Consider the following 21,750-nt stretch of genomic DNA (forward strand, 5'->3'; position numbering starts at 1 on the left):
TTTATAAACCTATACTGTATATTCCGTACTTATTTAGTTTCTTTTTCATAAATTGTTTTAGTTGATTGACGCACAAAATTATGTAAATTATTTTCTATTTATAATGTGATCTCATTGTAGCGTTTACCTTATCAGTATTTTAATTTCTAGTTTATTTCTCTATTGATATTGTAATTAATAATAGTTTTGAACTGCGACCAAACACAAGCACTGCTCATTCGGTCCTCAAATGTATTAAAATTATTATACCGGTATCCTCTATTTTGTCTTTTATATGTATTATTTTATTATATTTGTATTTTTTATACCTGTATTCTGGACTTGCAATGAAGAATGCTACTTCAGACACAGACAAGAACATTCTATCTGCAAAATATCCATTTATGGCGCTTATTTTATTTTGGATAGCTGTGATTTTTGTTGTTATCTTCATTTAACAAAGTTATTTCTGTGTTCCAGTTTTGGCATATAATTTTTAAAGCTATTTTATGTTCAATGGCTGATTTGATTTGTATTTATTTTACTCGCAGAAACTTGTATGTAAGCTGACATCCTAAATTTTCTTATGAAAACGGGCTTAACAAATTTGCATTTGCAAGAATATTGTTATTTCTCTTTAGAATAACATCAAGTAGTACAGCAACAGTACCGAATGCTAGTAATATCACACACTACAAATGAACGATTAATTAACCTATTTTATCTGTTCAATACATTATCTGTACAATGGTATCATGACTTAGTTGACATAACCTCCTCAATATTTACTGTATGAGATAAGAGAATTTGTATTTGGATTGCAAACTATTCATTTATATTAGAAGAAATTGACAGTCAGCATAACGTGCAATTGTAGATTTGTGTTAAGTGTAGAAGAAAGGTAGGATGCTCTGATTTGTGCATAAATTCTTTTTTATATTTCGATTGATAACATTTGGACACGTAAATGACATTTAATACAAGAGAAGATACTAATGACTTCTGCAATTAAATTATAAATAGTAACTAAATATTTTCGTGCATTTTCAGGGAAGGTGACAGTGAGAGTGCAATGTACCGGGATATGGGACTGAAGATAAGGACATTACATGTTCGTGATATTCGTTTTCCCACATCTCTGAGACACGATGGAACAGATGCTATGGTAAATTTATATCTTCAAATTGCAATATACTTCAATAGTGCTTTTCTCGGGTGATTGTATGGTTACCAGATTTTTAATTCACTCTGAAGCTCTCAGGTTAAATCATGCCAAGAACAGTGGAGTTTGTAGGGTGATAAAATCCTCAGAATGACTTCCTTCCAAAGGAAAGTTTAGTCAAAATCTGTATAGCCTATATACGGCAAAAAAAAAAAAAGGAAATTTTCATTGAATGAATGAACTTAATGTAAAATTTGTTGGTTATTTGTTGTCATTAACGAAATTAAACGTTTATGGTCAGTTTCGCCTATAATCCTATCAATGGAGGTAAAATATTCCTCCTTACAAGTACACTCACTTTAGAAAAGGAATTACAAACAGCCAGAGTATTAGAATCGATCATAAATAGCTGTGTTAGCAATAAAATAATAATAACACTTCAATATCTTGATTAGTGTACATCTAATAGTAAATAATAAGTAGGTCTGTATATACAATGAAGGAAAGGTACTAACAAAGCTGAAAATTGTTTTATCTAGCGAGAAACCTAACTACATCCTTCCAACCATTATGTGAGAAGGGGATGGCAAAAGATGTGATTTCCCAATTGAATTTATTCGGATAAAGGCTAGAACTTCATGAAACACATAATAACAAGATTTTTTTTTAAAGTGGCATGCATACAGACTATATTTCGAAGATTGACTCTATCTGTTGTTGTTGTTATCTAATGCCGGGCTTTGGCAACGAAGCCAATAGCGTTCTTGCTCTCCAATATTTTTCTGTGGTGGATCCATCAGGTAGAACTTCACAGGTTATGAGATGATCTTCAGTCATTTCTTCTTCTTTGTTGCATAGAGGGCAATTTGGATTTATGTAAATTCCTATTTTATTCAAGTGTTTGGCCAAATAATCGTGTTCTGTAAGCAGTCTGAATTTTGCAACTGCAGATTTACATGGGATTTCTGGAATAATTTCTGTTTTTTTTTATTAAAATGCTCCATTTTTTATCTTTGGCTTTGGTACATAGTGCTTGATTTTGCTTGATTTTATATTTATTTTTAATTAGTCTTTTGATGGGTGTAAAAGGTAGGCTTGTATTTGTATTCTGAATTAAATTGGATCCTTTTATGGCAAGAAAATCAGCAGTTTCATTTCCAGCAATTCCGCAATGTGCAGGTATCCATTGCAATTGAATTCTTTTCTGTAGTTTTTGAAGTTGTTGGATCATTTTGTGACATTCTTTAATTTGGATTGACATTTTAAGCAGAGAAAACCCTCTAACCTTCGAACCAATTAACATTCAACTAGATTTAGAAGAACCAGTTACAAAATCTGAAACTTCCAAACCTGTACTAAAAGCGCTAGCATTAGAAGCTGTGAACAATAGATACCCACCAGAAGAATTGTTACATATCTACACAGATGGGTCTACTATCGATAACAACTCAGGATCAGGAATTAAGTGTGCGTTATTCTCATTTTACCAACCAGCAGGACATCATACAACAAATTTTGATGTGGAAATAATGGCTATTCATATCTCACTCCAACACCTACTATATAGAATAGATAAATTTCAAAATGCTGTCTTTCTCTCTGATTCTAAAGCAGCATTATATGCAATAGATTGACTCTATCTTGTGACAGATGTTAGGTGAATAAAAAGAAATCGTAAAATTATGACAGAATAAAAATAAATCAGAACTGAAAAATACTCATATTTTATTACCTCTAACAAGGGAAGGGTTTCGGTTCGAACAGGAATTTCGTATCCAAAATTTGTATACAGGCCCATCTTTACATTTCTGTAAAGCTCCCAAAAGCATTCGTTTGTGTAATGTGTGGTTTGTCTGTTAGAGCACTGTACAAGTTGAGGGGTGGGGAGAGCACTGCACAAGTTAAGGGGATGGGACACCTTACCCGTAAGCCTAGCCTAGCCTAGAAACTAGTGCGAGTGGTAAAATGTCTAAAGCTCATTTAAGAACATTTTTCTCCAACGTTCTGTCTGAAAATATTGCAGCTAATCAAAAATGTAGACTGTTGTGTGCGAGTCATTGAATACACACAAGGACACAACCTTAATAAATGAATCATTCCAAGCCTAGGACATGGACCTAAAAAAAAAACAAAAAAAAAAAAACAAATATATCCAGCCTCTGGATATCTATTTCCTTAGACAATACAAAATATATGCTTCGAGGATAACAGATTGCATAAGGACTCTTGCTGAGAATCCAGAACTTAACTTGGGAAATCGAGTGTTTATAATGAAAATGCACTCTGTTATTCATAATCAGTTGTCTGCTCCAGTGTACCGCCCTATGCTTCAATATTCCTGGCAGTCAACTGGTTACGTGAATCCTGAACAAGTCTCGGATTTCAAAAATGTAATTCAGGTAGCATTTGATTTTTGAGCACCGGAGTGTGGTTCAGAAGATTGTTCAGGTGTTGCTTCTGCGTGTTGTGTTTATTGTTCTGCTCCATGCTGTTTCAGGCATTTTATAGAGAATCCTCATGTAAATTTTTAAAGAAATGTATTGACCAAAACCCAACCAAACTGAGAGTTACAGAAATGAATGCTTTTAGGGTCTTCATCACTATTGTGAGGTAAGCTTCTGTACAAATTTTTCACCAAAATTTCCTGTTCGAGCCGAAATCCTTCCCTTGTAAGTGTAATACTGAATTAATAAAGTACTGTCTGGTCTCTCAGATAAGGATTTGGAGAAAACCTGAGTGTCCCCACCAATTATCAGATGCTAGTGACGCCAATGTGTGTTATTGATGTTACAATTTCTCTCAATTCTATATTTGTTATGTTTCTAGCACGTGGATTGCAACTATTCGTGTGCATATGTCATCATATACACAGAAGGTGATGTGGAAGGACATGGTATGACATTCACTATTGGTAGAGGAAATGAGATTGGTAAGTATGTAGATATAATAGATTATACAACATGTTATTACAGCAAGATCTTAAAATAAGTAAAATTAGATGCAAACATTATGAGAGGTTCTTGTGCAAAATAACCATCATAGTTTACAGTATTCCTTAGTGCGTTATTGTTGTTGTTATTATTATTATTATTATTATTATTTCCCCCAGTCGTTGCAGCTGTCAAGTCACTGGCTCCTCTTGTAGTAGGACAGGATGCAAGCAAAATTTTTGACGATTTTGCTGGGTTTTGGAGAAAACTTGTTAATGATTCACAGTTACGATGGGTAAGTTTTTTTTTTTAATCATGATTGTAATAATTGTGTTAAAGCATTTAAAATATATTACTTTACATTGTATACGAAGTTTTTATGCAATATAGTATTACTTTTTTAAGTTTTAACATTCAAATTTAGTTAGTGAATAGACTAAGAGTAGATGACTGTTTTAAGGTATTAACATAATTTCTTCTTGTGATGGAAGTAAAACCAAGAAAGGTCCATCATCTGTTATGAAATTAATTCGTGTAGGAGAGGATTTGTCCACCGCTGTGGAGTAATGGTTAGAATTTCTGACCATGAAACAAGTGAGTCCAGGTTCGAATCCTGGTTGGGACAAGGTTTTTTCCGGGGTTTTTCCTCAATCCATTAAGAGCAAATGCTGAGTAATTTTCGGCGCTGGACTCTGGACACATTTTGTTGGCATTATCACCTTCATTTCATTCAGATGCTATATAACCATAGTAGTTGGAAAAGCATCGTAAAATAACCAATAGAAAAAGAAAGAGGATTGTAAAATATCATTAGCATGTAAAGTTTTATTTATTGATACCATTTGTTGACAAGTTTTTAATACTCTTCTTATACCATGTAAAATAAATTTCTGCGGTGGCTGAGTGACCAGACTTTCAGACTGTCATGCAGGTTCGAGTCCTGGTCAAGCCTGGGATTTTTCATTGAAAAATCCATATGATACTTGTGATGGACAAGGAGGGGTTTTTCTGGGGGTTCTCCTGTTTCCTCATAATAGGCATCCTACATCATTTTCTGTCAACATTTCTCCATTTCGTCATCATTCTATAGCATTCCTTGAATGCCGGCTGGCGATGCATGGAAAGAGCTGGCCTAGAGAGTTAGCGCAAAAGATTGTAAAAGGTCGCAGTGCTGGGTCAGAGTGCCCCCCCCCTCCCGAAAATTCCATTCCATTCCATCATGTAAAATAACTGTTATAACTAATACTGATACCATATTTATAACAAATTAATGTTTAATTTATACAGGTGGGTCCAGAAAAGGGCGTTACTCATCTTGCTACAGCAGCCATTATAAATGCACTCTGGGACTTGTGGGCAAATTTACATCAAAAACCTTTATGGAAACTTTTGGTGGATATGGAACCCGAAAAACTGGTTTCCACTATCGATTTTAAGTATCTGTAAGTCCTATGTTTCATTTAAAGATAGTAAAATCACAGTCTAATATATACAGTCACGAAGTTTGAGTTTATGAGGATACCGGTACTAGAAACAATAGACTGTGCAGGTACTATTTCACATTGTCTGTGATGAGGCGATAGTAGCGATCTTAGTAGTTAGCAACTATCTATGGATGCATATTTACTACGTACTGAGCTTCGTGACTGTATATACTAGACTGTGGTAAGATTACAATTATTTTCTGCTTTAATTCTGATATACAAGCATATAATTTAGTGTTAATTTGATTACACACTAATCCTACTCCTTTAGTTTATACTGTATATGTATATAAAATATAAACTTATATAAAATAATTAGTAAAATTAAGTGCTAGGAAAGTATACTGGGATACATGGCGCTATATGGAAGAAAAAATGGTGACCAAATGATAAAAAAAAAAAGAAAGAAAAAAAAGATTAAAAGTTTAGTAAAAAAATGTAAGGCATTATTTTCGGATTGTTAATGTCGTTGTTAATGGTCGAGTAGTTACTATGCTTGTCATTAGGTCCGAGTTTACAGATTCAAATCTAACTTTTTTTTTAAAGATTCTTAGCGCGAAATCTGTCGAAAGGTAAGTAAAAACAGGGGTCCCAAGTCGTAGATTTACAGCACATAAAAGAACTCTGTCGCAAATTGAAAACGCGCGCGCAAACACACACACAGGAGGACAGAGGAAGGAGAGGAAAGAGTTACAACTACCCCATGAAACCAACGCCGGCAGATTAAGAACGTTTCAATACAGTACAGCAATCAATTTCCTGAGAACAATGGTTATTCAGATAGTAAGACGAATGTGTGGCATCATAGGAGACAAATATGAAAATTTTGTTATTATAAGTACAGTATAATGAAAAATATTTATTCAAGTGGAAACACACAGAAAACAATAATAATGGCAATCTTCTACAACAAATGTTCAAAAATGCTAATATGCGACAATTATTTTGATTTCAGTTCTGATGTAATAACAAAAGAGGAAGCAATAGAAATGTTGAAAGCAATGGAACATGGAAAGGAAGCACGGGAAGAGGAAATGAGGAGAGTAGGCTATCCAGCTTATACCACCCAAGTTGGTAATGCTAATGAGACAACAGTTGTTTTACCAAACTAAACCATATTTCAGTGTAATTTCAGAATCTGTCTATTCAGAAGAGAAAATTTTAGATGTAGTCTCATCGGAGTTTGTTTTTCAATATTTAAATCTTAACTTCTGGATTGCATTTCAATATTTTCCTATATACATTTTACAGTTTGATTTTCACAGTAAGATACTGATAAAAAAAACATACTGTTTGGAAAGTAAGGACTAGTGGAATATTAAATGGCAACAAAAAGTGTGTATGTGTCCAATGCCTACCCACTTCACTTATACGATTTGGGTTCCGCATATTGCAGATAGATAGCAGGACTGTGACTCATTTTCAAGTTGCACACCACTTCGGCAGGCCACAGTGTTTGTAAAACAAATTATTTGTTATATCTAAGCTTATTAACAAACATTAATTATTTTTATAATATGTAATCACCTTGAGAAATGAAACATTTATCATAATCATAGGAGCTCTTGATGCCCTCATCGAAGAAATTTATCACCAATGAAGGTAGTCAGTTCTTCACCATGCTCTTTTGTCGGTGAAGAAAAATGCTATGAACTTTCTTGTATGAGTAGAAACTGTGTGCATTTCAAAATTAGGTAATAATTGCTCGAAACCAGGTCGGGGCTGTATGCTTGATAATCAAACTAGTCTCACTTGAAACAATTAAGTAGCTCAAGAATGCGTTGTGCGTGTGTTAACAGATCATGTCTTCGGTTTTGATTGCCCTCTGCACTTCTGTTAGGGTCTTACAGTAAGCCTTATCATTAATTATGGGTGCTTACTTAAAAAAAAAAATCAACCAGGAACACACCTCTCCTGATCTAAAAAATGGGGCCTATAGGCCTTCTTGTTGAAAACGACTGTTTTTCTTTCTTTCTTTCTTGGGACAACATTAGACCTGCAAGCTTTGCATATCTAGTTATAAATTTCTGTGAGTTACATTTTTTATACGAAGAAAGTGAATCAGTAGGAACTTCACAGTTGACGGAATTCTTGGTCGCATTTTTAATTTTCAGCCAATATTTCACGTATAAAATAAACACAAGAGCTTACAAAGTGACACATGCTTCCCAATCATTCAGTTTAACAGGGTGAACGCAAATCCATTTGGAACTCGTGATCAACAGTAATATTTGGCTGGCCTTACTTTCTGAATGCCCCTTGCATATACAAACAGAATTTCAACTTTTAATATTACTTAAGCATTAAACAATAATGGTGTAATAATAAGGATACTAATTCATAATCCAAATCATGAACCCATAATTTCTATTCCAATACTGATAACTTCAGTTGTTGTCCAATTTCTCTTACATAACAGTACAGCTTTGGAAGATCATCTACGTAAAGATTATTTCTTCTTTGGTCCTACAGAATACGTCTGTTACGGTAACGATTAATATTAGAGGAGAAAAATTCGCTCTGGTGCCAGGGATCGAACCCGGGTCCTTGGTTCTACATACCAAGCACTCTAACCATTGAGCCATGCCGAAGTTCAATCCACAGCATTGGATCGAATCCCTCTCCTCCAGTGTTTTTCCCTAACATTCTCAAGAAACTCCTTAAATCAGCTGGGACATACATTTACCCATTTCAGAACATTCATCCATATCTCCATTGTCTCCCCTTTATTAGACATGTCCCACATAATAGTCATAAACCTCAAGCGTAGGAAGAACCTAAATCTCTGGCAAGAAAACGTGAACTATTACTTTTCAAATACTTCATATCCTTAATTTTCTATACACATTTAACTTTAAGAACCAATGAAAATGGAAGTGTACCATTATTAAAATAATGTCTTCACATAATCATTTTCCTGAAAAATTTATGTGCAATGATGTTTGCTGAAAGTTTGTCTTATTCAACACTGTTAATTTTCTGTTTAACTTTATAATTTATATTCCTTTTTGTTCAATGAGAACTTTGTTTGGCATTACTGCTCAGATTGCAGCTTTAGAATCTATTAATAATGCATTTCTTTAAAGATATTTATTTTTTATATTTTAGTACATACTCATTTACTCCTATTTCAGCGCCAAAACTATTTATATTTATTCCTACTGAAATATATCGTACACACAGTTTGCTGTACACTGCCATTCCTATTCCTTATTTGTTATTTAGGTTACAAGATGCATTTTCCTAGTTATTCAGGTGTCATTCTTTAATGACGTGGGTTTCATGAATAGTGCAGATGGTGAATAATTTCGCATTGATTTAAAATCTTGTATGTCATAAATAAAACCATTATCATTTTATTAGTAATGTAGAACAAAAATTGAGAAGGTATGCCTAACAGACAATTTCTCCATTCTTCAGGTTGGCTCGGTTATTCTGATGAACATGTGAATAATTTATGTCATGAGTATCTTGCTCAAGGCTTCACAGCATTTAAAGTGAAGGTTGGTCGAGATCTACAGGATGACCGTCGCAGATGTGCATTGGTACGAAATGCCATTGGCTGGGAAAACAAACTGGTAAGTGTATTTCAATATGTTTATTAACTTTTAATATAAATGAACTGATATATAAGTTAATAATGGTTGCTGTTATTGAATACACATATACAGTAGAACCTGGGTTATATGTAACACAGTGTTGCCCTCGATAGTGTAGTTAGTATAGTGCTGGCCTTCTATGCTTGAGGTCGTGGGTTCAATCCCAGCCGAGGTCGATGGCATATAAGTGTGTTTAAATGCGACAGGCTCACGTTAGTAGATTTACTGGCATGTAAAAGAACTCCTGTGGGACAAAATTCCAGCACACCAGCGATGCTGATATAACCTCTGCAGTTGCGAGCCTCATTAAATAAACCATAATTTAAATTTGTAACACAGTTATATGTAATTATGCACATATAAATTAATTCTGAATTGTACATAATTCGCGTTTGTAAGTAGTAAATTTTAAGATTTGAGTTTGAATTGTACATAATTTTGTTTGCTTTGATCCATAGAAAAAGTGTTATAAAACATTAGTCTTAAAACATGTTTAAACATTAGACTAATTTCTAGTCTTAATGCCTAGACTAGTATAAGACTAAATTTTATGTTAACATGATATTTTTTCTTAATTTAGGATAGAATAAAATCTCAAACAATTCGTTAACCATTTTGTCAAGTAATGAATTTGTTCCATTCTGTCATTGTATTTTGTTTTAAATATATTTTGCTTTCTTTGTCCGGTAATGTAAAGTAATATAAACTCATTTCTGTGAAACATTGTAATTCAGAGGTTCTTATACTAACTGACAGATGGTGGATGCTAACCAAGTATGGGACATACAAGAAGCCATTGAGTGGATGAAGCAGTTGGCAGAATTCAAGCCGCTATGGATAGAAGAACCTACCTTTCCTGACGACATTTTGGGTCATGCAGCTATCTCTAAAGTAAGCTATCTTCACACTGTTACATTCTTGGTTATAACTACAATTAGATGAATATGTAACGAGCATTTTTTTAAGGTTTTTTTTTTTTCATAAATACATTTTTTTTTTTCCAAATTTTAAGATACACCTATATTGCTCAAAACAAAATTTGTACTACGACATTTTTATATAATGCAATACCAATGTGGGAGGACAGAACTAATTTTTATTTCTAAAGTTGGATAATTTTTCAACGTAACTGTTTACATTATAATTTTTACTTTGGAATTCTAAAATTAGATATGTTTATACAGAGCTATTATTATCACACATTCCAGAAAAGAGCAGCCGGCAGGTCAACCGCACCCTGCATGGTTTCTGCCGAGGGCATAACCATTTCTCCGGCACTTCTCCAATATATAACAGTACTAACAATAAATGTTCAATAATTTGGACTTACCATGCTCACAGTCGTTGTTGAAAATGGCCCTAATTTGCCGCCACACTCTAAAGTTCCACATCATTGATAGCTTGGATTTATTCTCGTATATAGTCATTTAGTTCATCTATAGGATGAGGATTTTTTCCTATAAACCCTACCTTTTAATGTTCCCCATCAGGGTGTTATATCTGGGCTTCGTGGAGGCCTCAAATTATTACTGATTAGTCTCGTACTGAAAATACGTCTCAATTCGCTCATTGACATGGCAGCTGTATGAGCAGTGGCGGAATCTTGTTTGAAATAAACTGAAAATCTGTTCTGCATAAGAACACTATGTTTTGTGCTTGATTTTCGATTCTTCACCGAGTCTGTTTCTTTAAATCTTTTAGCGAGTCGTCTTATTGTTTTGGCAGAAGGCACAGGTCTGTTTGGAAACTTTATTCGAAATTTTCGTCTTGTTTTCGCACACGACCTTCTCTTTTTATGTACGTATTGTATATACACACACGTTCACACAGTGAGAATTTGTTGCTAGGTATTACCTAAATACACAATAATCACTAAACTTTATACACTTGTAGGATCGAGAATTTCATTACATGACTTCTAAGCACACTGAATGCCATATGGCTGCTAGCTCGATTGCACGGCGGAAAACACCTAGGGTGCGACAGGCTGACCTGCCGCTCTTTTCTGGGACATATGATAATAATAGCTCTGTATGCATGCAGTTACAAAATCTTACTCGTTATCGTAAAATATTCAGTTGTTTGATAATAAACCTATGTAATCCTTTTGCAGTCCATAACTTTTCCAAGATATATTTATAGGTACAAAAGGCATCAAAGATAAAGTAGGTACAGTTTATTTGGATCCCAGACACAGTGGGTGTATGGTAATGAACAAGCTGATTTACTGGCCAAACATAGAATAATCATCCAAGCTATGGCCCGGAACCTTGTGTTGGTATCCCTAAGTGTATAATCAAACAGGCTGTAAGGGACAACTGATGAGAGGTTTACTGGGAGCTTGGAGATCTACTCCAGCTATGAGACAAGCCAAACACCTTATTGGGGAACCAGGACTTAACAACTAACTATAGGAAGGAAAAGCTTAAGATCGGCAACCAAACTTCTGACAGAACACTGCCATCTTAATAAGCATGTACATAATATATTGCACATGATTCAACTTGTAGAAAATGTGGGATGGCTGTCGAGTCATCACCTCACATTCTGCTAGAATGTCCAGCTTTAAGCCACATAGGCATCGATACCCCTCGGGAAACACATGTTGTCTCCCAAGGAAATTCAGGAAATGAGACCTAGCAGCATTGTGAAGCTATCACCTACTGCGGTCTCCTGGGATGACTTCTAGTTTATGGGGCGCACAATGGGACATTTGTACCTAAGTGCTTTAGTACATGTCTATGCTCCTAACAAGGAAGGAGAAGTAGGGCATCAGAGACAGTCAGATGATTCTTTACCATAATTTATTCTTTTCATATTATAAGAAATCTGGCATTAACGTGTATATCCAAGAAATAAATAAACTTAAAAGACACGAAGTATTAAATGCTGAAGGTGAAGTTTACTTCAGAATTGAATAAATACAGAGGAGTTTCATTCTTTAAAACAGATTCATGGTTCAAAGTACTTGTAATCATATTTATATGATTAAAGTACTATTTGTTCTTTGTGGTAGCTCACAAATGTTGAGAAAAGTTCTAAATTACTATTATTGTGTGCTGTATAATGTACTAAAATATATTAATAGTTAGGTTATAGGAGAATTTTTGTCAACAGCTCACAAAAATTCTTTATTTAATTTCTCTTCATATAACCAGAATTAGAGGAAAGAGGAAATATTGTTCTAGCTAGGTACGTTAGACCAAATCATGTGTTCCAAAGAAAGTGATAACATTCACTACAGAAATAGTTTTCAACAATGTAAAACAGACCACTTTGGCAACATTATTATTAGGGAGTTTTTGCCTCATTGGTTTTCGTTTACTGTAATGATCGACGTTCTATGCATGCATCACATTATCGTTACCAGAAATTGTGATACCGTGACACAACAATCCCATTCGTTTATCATGAGCAGAATGGCGCAGGAAAGGCTACATTTCAACATTAATGATGACTTAATATTAATGCGTGAAGTAATTGCAACTAATCCCTATAAAAACTTAAATCTGTCGAAAAATATTAATGAAAAGAACAGTGACTGCAACTGGAAAATCTTTCTCCCTGTGAGCCATAAAGGAACATATGATCATCTTTTCAAAGTATGGCGAGAATCTGACACTGCAAATTTACGAAAGTAAGTATAAATGTAAAATATACAATCAAAATATTTCCTACATTAAAGACAAAATTAATGTAATGTACAAAGCAAGAAACAAAACAGCTTCACAACAAGTCAACAATGGTCTTAGCTTATCACATTATGTGTATTTGGTGTAATATAAATGACATGAATAAACATGCATAATTATTAGAGATGACAGATTTTCGCAACCACAATAAATGCGAAGTGTGCCCAAATGCATTTGATGTTAAAAAGCATGTTAAGTATATTACTGTAGTTTTAATCAGCAATAAATTGTGATATAAATTGAATACAAAATGCGAAAAATGTATGTATTTCTTCCATTTTCCTTGTCTTATCGTATTCACTGGCAAACGGCTAGACAAAACCCCACTATTGTACTTACCGTATTCGTGCACGTGACATTGTAGTTTAAAGTAACAAGAAACATGTTATGGCAAAAACTCTCTATTCTCTTACAGAATGATACAATAAAACTAATACATCTAATGTATTTTCGCTGTTCAGAGCTTTCATGATGACTATTTTTAATTTTGTATTTATATTACAGGCATTAAAACCACTGGGTATAGGAGTAGCAACAGGAGAGATGTGTTGCAATCGAGTCATGTTCAAACAATTTCTTCAATCAGGAGCAATGCAGTATTGTCAAATTGATTCATGTCGAATTGCTGGAGTCAATGAGATTCTTTCAGTTTACTTCATGGCCAAAAAGCTTGGAGGTTTGTATAGCTTTTTTTTCTTGTTTTTATTAATGGTTTAAGTTTAGTGTATATTAAACTATATTCTAAAATGTTAAATGAAAGATTTAGAAAATTATCTGAAGTGCCTACTTTTATTAGGAAAGTAACATTATTTGTTTAGAATAGAGAATCCAGTATTGACTTTATTTTATTATAAAACAAATTATTATAGGATAGACTTCAACCACAGCATGCTTTGTTACTTGAGAAACGAGATTAGAATTCGAGGAGGAAACAAAAGATCCCGGAAATGAAAATGTCAGAAAAATAAGGAAGAAATCGTATTAATTTTGGAATTAAATATTTTAAATAAATGAAGACATTCCTTCTTCTTTATTTGAAGAATACTTAATCCCTCTAACTTTTTTTTATTTTATTTTATTTTAGTACGTTATTTTACGATGCTTTATCAACATCTTAGGTTATTTAGCGTCTGAATGAGATGAAGGTGATAATGCCGGTGAAATGAATCTGGGGTCTAGCACCGGAAGTTACCCAGCATTTGCTCATATTGGGTTAAGGGAAAACTCCAGAAAAAACCTCAACCAGGTAACTTGCCCCAACCAGGAATCGAACCCGGGCCACCTGCATTAACTGTTACTCCACAGGTGTGGACTCTAACTAATTTATATTATCAGTAGATATTATTTTCGTAATCAATGCATATTAATACTTTTCATGGGAGCAAACAATTTGAACATATTCCGCACACTATAAGAAATAATAATTACTACGTTTGTTATATACAACTTATAATAGAAGCTTCATTATAGTTTGATAAATCTTGCCCTTATATTTATAGTTTAGCAGCTTATCAATGAGAAAAAAATTGTTTATTAAATTGACAGACAAGTGATAACTGGCAGGTCAGAAAATTAAATATATTAAAAATGTAAAACATTTAGATTATATATAATGCACAGGAATGTTTAGGCTGAATCAAATGTCAGACATGAAAATACAGTACCCTGTACTGTAAATAAAATTATCATATCTTGCAATTATAATTAGAGAGCAGAATTTAAGGTCCTAAAAAGTGGCATTTTAGGGGCCTAAAATAGTCTCTTAAACTCCTTTATTTACAAGAGTTCACATGCATCACAAAATGAAGAGATTCTGTCTCAAGTTAGTGTTTTTCATTCACCAGTCACATTTCCATAGTTTGCTTCACAGTAGATGATCAGCACTATTGTGGCTATTGTGTAGCTTACTGCTGTACTTACAAATGGTGAGGAAAAATAAAGGGGTTGTGCTTATTCGGGTACAACCCAGCGAGTTTGTGTTAAATTGCTGACAGAGGAAGATAATAATAATAATGTCCCACAGGAGTTCTTTTACATGCCAGTAAATCTATTGACATGAACCTGTCGCATTTAAGCACACTTAAATGCCATTGACCTGGGCCGGGATTGAACCAGCAACCTCGAGCACAGAAGGCCAGCACTATACCAGTTACGCTATCCAGGCCAACTGAAAGTTGGAATTTTAGGATGAAAGATTGTAGAATGAGAAGGGGTGGCCCGGAGGTACTTCTCTATTGTGTTGTTCAATGCTAGGAAGGAGTTGTTGTTATCCGTCTTGGTATGTAAACAGTACAGATGTTAAGGCAAACCGTAAATAGTTACGAAAAATGATGCAAAAATTAAAAATAATAATAATAATAATAATAAAAATAGGCACTAACGTCGAAATAGGCATTTTTAGGCACTATGAAACCCCATTATTCATACCTATATTTCCATGAAAAATGTAAATATTAAATCTCAAGCCTGTATGTATCAAGGAAAAAAAAAAATAGGTTTTTGCCTAAATTCCCTCTCTCTAGTTACAATAATTGAAGAGTGTGATCCCAAAATGCGTTCAGTCCATTTTTATAAAGTATTGGGCTAGTTTTTTTTATCCATCGGTCTACGAACTAAGCGAGTTTTCAAGGGACATGCACAATAACACAAAGTTTTAGATAAGGACTGGCGTTGTTTTGGAAAAAAAGAAGCTTAAAAGATGACAGAAGTCTCAAACATAATTACATATATGTACAAAGCTTAAAAATGCCAAATGGACTGTGCGAGTTTTGGGATCACACTGTTCTATTATAGTGTAAAATATGGCAATTTTGTGTGTACTAAATAATATAATGACTTCAAAGTGAAATTTCTTGTCGGTTCCCATATCTCTTTTATTAAATAAATGCTTAGTTGACAACTGTACATATTAATTTTAGGATTTCTATTATATAATGGAAATTAGCAAAGTTCTAACCTTGTGTTCAATTGTTATAAGAATGTGTCACATCCTTTCTTCTCTGTGGATTTTAAAAGAAGATGATTTTATTTTATTTTCAGTGCCTGTGTGCCCCCATGCGGGTGGTGTAGGTCTTTGTGAAATGGTACAACATCTCCAAATATTTGATTACATTTCCTTGTCTGGAACCATGGAAAACAGAATGATAGAATATGTGGATCAGCAGCATGAACATTTTGAGCACCCAACAAAAATTGTTCATGCTCGCTACATTGCTCCTAGTGTAAGTCTCATACTTTATCTAACAGTGTATTGTCTCTGTAACTACAGTTCAATCAGCTGTACCTCCATTGCAAGAACTTGGAAAAACTATCTGCCTGTGTAAAGTGGCAAGTGTTTGAATTTTACATTTCGTATTACATGGTTTCAATACCTTTGCTTGTTTTTCAAATATCACATTTTAATAAATGTTCAGCATTCAGCATAGAGTTGGGACCTTTTAATATTACAGCACGATATGGATGAACATACTCGATATTCATTTCCTGTATAAATGTTGAATTATACAGTTACTTCTTTCCACCATAAACTGTGAAAGGCTCTGTTACTCATGCTTATATCAATCAATTTTTTTGTTGCTGTTTATATCTTTATTTCTTCTCATCACTGTCTGTCTAACAGCAAGTTAGTTTTTCTATTTCACACTATACACGGAGTTAAAAAAAAAAGTATCCAATATTTTAGGAGGTGATAGTATGCATCAAAACAAGAAAAAGATACAGGGTGGAAGGGAACCTATTACATTAATCCACAAAGGTAATAAATCAAGTCAATGCAAACAAGTTTTTTTTATGTATCCAGTAGTTTTGAAAATACGAAATGTAACATGTTGCAACACTGTAATGCTCCTTGAAGTCATTGCCCCACAGTGGGGATGAGTAATCATCCATTTTGCAAAACTTACGACAGGAGAATGTAAACAAAAACATTTCAGGTTACATTCTCCTCTCACAAGTCTTTCAGAGTGGATAATTACTCACCTTCACTGTGGAGCAATGATCTCAAGGAGCATTACAGAGTTGCAACATGTTACATTTCGTACTCTCAAAACTATTGGACATATAAAAAAAACTTACTTACTTATGGCTTTTAAGGAACCCGGAGGTTCATTGCCACCCTCACATAACCCTGCTGACAGTCCCTATCCTGTGCAAGATTAATCCAGTCTCTATCATCATATCCCACCTCCCTCAAATACATTTTAATATTATCCTCCCATCTACGTCTCGGCCTCCCCAAAGGTCTTATTTGACAAAATTTGTTCGCATTGATTTCATCTATTACCACTGTGAATTAATGTAATAGGTTCTCTTCCACCCTGTATGTTGATATATTTGGCATATATAATAACAAGTATCTGATATCAGAATTATAACTAGTATTAAATATTTAGTTACAAAATGATAAATACTGTTTCTCTGACTGTGGTTCTGGCTGATATGTACATCTGTTATCAGGCAGTACATCACAGTTGATGATGTGTGTCAGAAGAAAGAACAATTGTTGCATACATCACAAGTCTGATTAGTGAACTATATTGCTATTCAGCGATGTATGCAATGAAGGGAGAAAGGAACTGGCCACTCTACCTCATTATCTCTTGGCTTAATTTCCTCATGACTGATGCCTTATTAGTATCACTTTTGAGGTTCAAACCAGTCTTCGGACTGTTGACTAAACATACATACATTTTTTTGTCTTTTAGAGTTGCCAGATTTTAAAAATATCAAAAAGGGGCATTTTACTGTAGTTGATATACAAGCAGCTTAATAATAATAATAATAATAATAATAATAATAATAATAATAATAATAATAATAATAATGTATTAATACAGTGTAGCCTATGTATGTATAGGATAATCAAAGAATTACTTTTTCAACATTTTAAAGAATATTTATCTACAGCTTAATAATAATAATAATAATAATAATAATAATAATAATAATAATGTATTAATACAGTGTAGCCTATGTATGTATAGGATAATCAAAGAATTACTTTTTCAACATTTTAAAGAATATTTATCTACCGGTACGTAAAGATAATTTTTTCTGTCCTACAGAATTATCTATTATCGTTACAATTGTTTATTAATGGAGAAAAATTCGTTCTGGCGCAGGGAATCGAACCTGGGTCCTCGGTTCTACATGCCGAGTGCTCTAATCACTGAACTATGCCGAGGCTCAATCCACAACACCAGATCAAATCAATTCCTGGCGCCAGAGCGAATTTTTCTCAATTAATAATCAATTGTAACCATAACAGATAATTCTGTAGGACCAAAAAAATTATCATTACATTGATTATTCGCCAACAGTGTATATACTGTGGAATCTCGGCCACCAAGTCACTCAATTGAGTGCACTTCTTGTATGATGACAGTTGACTTAATACAGGCTATGTGTCAAGATATAATTATGCCGAACATGGAATAAGAGGGAAAACACCAAGGGAGAAAGATTAGATCTTGTGCTGTGGATTGAGCCTCGGCGTAGCTCAGTGGTTAGAGCACTCGGTGCGTAGAACTGAGGACCCATTTTCGATCACCAGCACTGGAGCGAATTTTTCTCCACTAATAAGAATATTTATCATTACATTTGTTATAATTTATTATACTTTGTCATTTATCGTGATAATTTAATAAAAACGAAAAAGATAGGCCTACATTTTTGTTAGTAACATTCAGATTAACATAAAAAATATCAAAATACAAACTTAAGTGGTAGGACAGTAGTCTTCTAAATTTGCAAACCCCTGAAGCCTGAACACAGTGCATGGTGCAGTTGTTTCACATTGCGCGCAAATTTCACTTCCATTTAGAAATCGGTAGGCCTAATATCTTAAAAAGGGACATTCTGCATTCCATGATGGGTATGAGCGGAACATGGGAAAATTTCCTGAAAATCGTGAATGTCCCACCATATCAGGACATCTGGCAACCCTAGGTCTTTTTAATTGCTTACCATTATATGCTAGACTGCTACAGAATATGAAACTTCGTATGTTTGTATGAACAACTATACCACCAAACTATACTTTTAAAAATTATTTTAAAAAGAAATCAACGAATTCAGGTTTTGAATATTAAAAGCAATGCTACTTACTGTTTTGTCTCTTTCAGATGCCTGGTTACAGTACAGTGATGAAAATCGAATCAGCTGAGGACCACGAATATCCAAATGGGAAAGTATGGGAAGAATTGTTTGCAAAGGGCCTATTTACTGATCCACGCAAACAGTGTGTATATGTCTCGCCAGCTAAATAACTAATTATACTCAAGAACAAGGGTTTGACTACAATTTTACTTTTCCACAAAATAAGAAATTACAAAACACGTTTGCAATTTATATATAATAAATAAATTTCATTCACGGTCAGTTGATCGTAGACCTTACATACTATCAGGTAGCAACTATAATAGTGATTCTTCGTAGAGCACAAGAAGTGGACGTAAGAAGAAGAAACTTCATTAAGTAATGTAATTGGAACTGGTGTACCAATTCTACAATACTGACCAAGAATCACTCTACAAAGAGTCTAGACAAGCACTCTTATAATTTCACTGTAGGATAATAGTGATTACAGAATTTTAAACATAGCTTTCACTTTCTCATTAGCTGTATAGAGAAAGTATGACAATAAAATAAACATTTGAAGTATACGTACAAGATATTCATATTTGTAAGAATAAAAATAACCAACATTTTACTGTCTTCTAATACATCTTCAGACATTACCACACTTAGCCAATATCGTAATAAATGTCCTGGTAACTTTGATTTATTATTACTTGAAGAAATCTTACTTCTTGCAATCACTAATCAGTGATCTACAGAAAAACTGTCACAATTCTGTACTTTTCAAATCAAATATATAATAGGTACAGTTAATTTAAAAGCAGTTATTATGGACAATATGGCGTATAGCTATGACTTATAGAGTATCTGTGTTCATCATTTAAGATGGGCAGAGCCAGAATTTCAACCTTCAAAGTTGATATTGTTTTTGTTCTATATGGGGAAATATCAAGGCTGATGTCAAACTTTTTAGAAGATATTAAGTGCATTTTGTATATATACAGTATATGTATTTTAACATAGCATTTTATTACAACATAAATAAATATTCTACAGTCACATGAAAAAAAAATGGATTTATTTATTTTTTAATTTTAAAGATATATTAGACTGACATGAAATATGCCACTGAACCTAACACTACATATTAGGTTAATGACATTTCACTATTACAACAACATATTTTTCATAATAGAGTCAGGACGAAACTGAAAAAAAATCGTTTTAAGTGGTTAGGTACAACTTACAGCAATAAAATGTTTGGAAATATTCAACATTTTTTTCCTGCATTACTGTATCTTGTACAATAATGAAAATTAGTTTGTGTAAAATACTGTTCTTCTGCTATATGAAAAAAAAATATTTTTACGAATAAAATAAATATATATATTTTCAAAATTCAAAATGTCGGCATTTCTCTGTGCAGTGATGAAGCGTTTCCCTCATAACTCAAACTTATTAACTTTTTCATGTTCTCTCTTTTATTTTATTGCTGAAACTCATATTTACAATATCATGCTCTTTCAACTACATTCCTTAATAAATAATATTTTTTTATCTTGTCTTAGAATAATACTGATTTTGACAGTTTTTTAAAATGAGTTTATTTTTTATCAGACAATCTATCAAAGGTAGAGAAATGATCTTGCATCATATTGTAGATATTGGATAGTAGTTTTTGAGTTATGTGGGAAACGCTTCATCGCTGCACAGTGAACTCAATTTTTGGGGGGGGGGAAGAGAATTTTTTTTTTTAATTGTAAAAATATTTTTTCCATATAGCAGAAAGACAGTGTTTTACACATACAAATTTTCATTCTTGTACAAGATACAGTAATGGAGGGAAAAAAATGTTGAATATTTCCAGAATTTTACTGCTGTAACCTGTACCTAACCTCTTGAAGTACCGTACAAGACAAAAATATCGTATGTTAGCATAACTGCCCATGTAACACACACAGAAGTTTTGGCTTTCGTCTTTTCCAATACTTGTGGGTAAAAAGTTCAAAATATGAATTAGGTGATAAAATGATAAATTAATTGTGGACAAAAGGAATACCACAACGATGATGTAAATAGTTTAAGGAACATATATTTTTTTAATTTCTATTTATATAGATGAATTGCATGACAATTCTACTGTAGCAGACACTCTTATCTGAAGTTTTGCAACACCAACTGTATTTATCTTCTACTCATCTGAGAAGAATAACTTATTCAATAAGTCAAGGTACAGGAAAGGACATTACGAGTTTATAATGGAAAATAAGATGACGAATGGAGTAATATCCAAAATCAGCCATTAAAAAATCAACAAACCAACTTATTCAGTTTGATCCATTATGTCAGGCTAGTCTTGGTAAGGTAAGGGTAGGTTATTTGTTTTTATTTTATTGGGTTATTTTACAACGCTGTATCAACATCTAGATTATTTAGCATCTGAATGAAATGAAGGTGATAATGCCGGTGAAATGAGTCCACGGTCCAGCACTGAAAGTTACTCAGCATTTGCTCGTATTGGGTTGAGGGAAAACCCTGGAAAAAACCTCAACCAGGTAACTTCTCCCGACCGGGATTCGAACCCGGGCCACCTGGTTTTGCAGCCAGACGCGCTGACCGTTACTCCACAGGTGTGGACAAGTTATTTGTGGCTGTGTTAAGTCCCAAAACATCGGAGTGAGTTTCCTCCATCAAAAGATGTGAAAACCAATACATTGCACTCAATCCAAACATTTTAAGATCCTTAAACCAAACAAGACTATAGGTTTACTCATTTTTGTTAAGCCCGTCTTCCACATTTCCTTCAGAGAAATGCAGTGTACTCTT

General features: G+C 33.6%; 1 protein-coding gene across 4 annotated transcripts in view; it reads left to right on the top strand.

The window, feature by feature from the left end:
- LOC138713293 (mitochondrial enolase superfamily member 1-like) overlaps window positions 1-19,544 on the top strand; it is a 44,087-nt gene extending 24,543 nt beyond the window's left edge. For 2 of the 4 annotated variants that reach the window (XM_069845274.1, XM_069845273.1), the window contains exons 2-11: window positions 1,030-1,144; window positions 3,968-4,070; window positions 4,251-4,366; window positions 5,359-5,513; window positions 6,511-6,629; window positions 8,976-9,133; window positions 9,911-10,045; window positions 13,351-13,522; window positions 15,886-16,067; window positions 18,969-19,138. In XM_069845274.1, the coding sequence (XP_069701375.1) occupies window positions 1,052-1,144; window positions 3,968-4,070; window positions 4,251-4,366; window positions 5,359-5,513; window positions 6,511-6,629; window positions 8,976-9,133; window positions 9,911-10,045; window positions 13,351-13,522; window positions 15,886-16,067; window positions 18,969-19,112 (1,377 nt within the window). In that variant the 5' untranslated portion in view covers window positions 1,030-1,051 and the 3' untranslated portion in view covers window positions 19,113-19,138. Of the gene's footprint in view, window positions 1-771; window positions 881-1,029; window positions 1,145-3,967; window positions 4,071-4,250; window positions 4,367-5,358; window positions 5,514-6,510; window positions 6,630-8,975; window positions 9,134-9,910; window positions 10,046-13,350; window positions 13,523-15,885; window positions 16,068-18,968 lie in introns of those variants that run through there. The other 2 variants (XM_069845276.1, XM_069845272.1) reach the window with 2 other exon arrangements.
- The last annotated feature ends 2,206 nt before the right edge of the window (window positions 19,545-21,750 follow it).

Source organism: Periplaneta americana, chromosome 14 (assembly GCF_040183065.1).
Source record: "Periplaneta americana isolate PAMFEO1 chromosome 14, P.americana_PAMFEO1_priV1, whole genome shotgun sequence".
Taxonomy (NCBI): Eukaryota; Metazoa; Arthropoda; class Insecta; order Blattodea; family Blattidae; genus Periplaneta; species Periplaneta americana.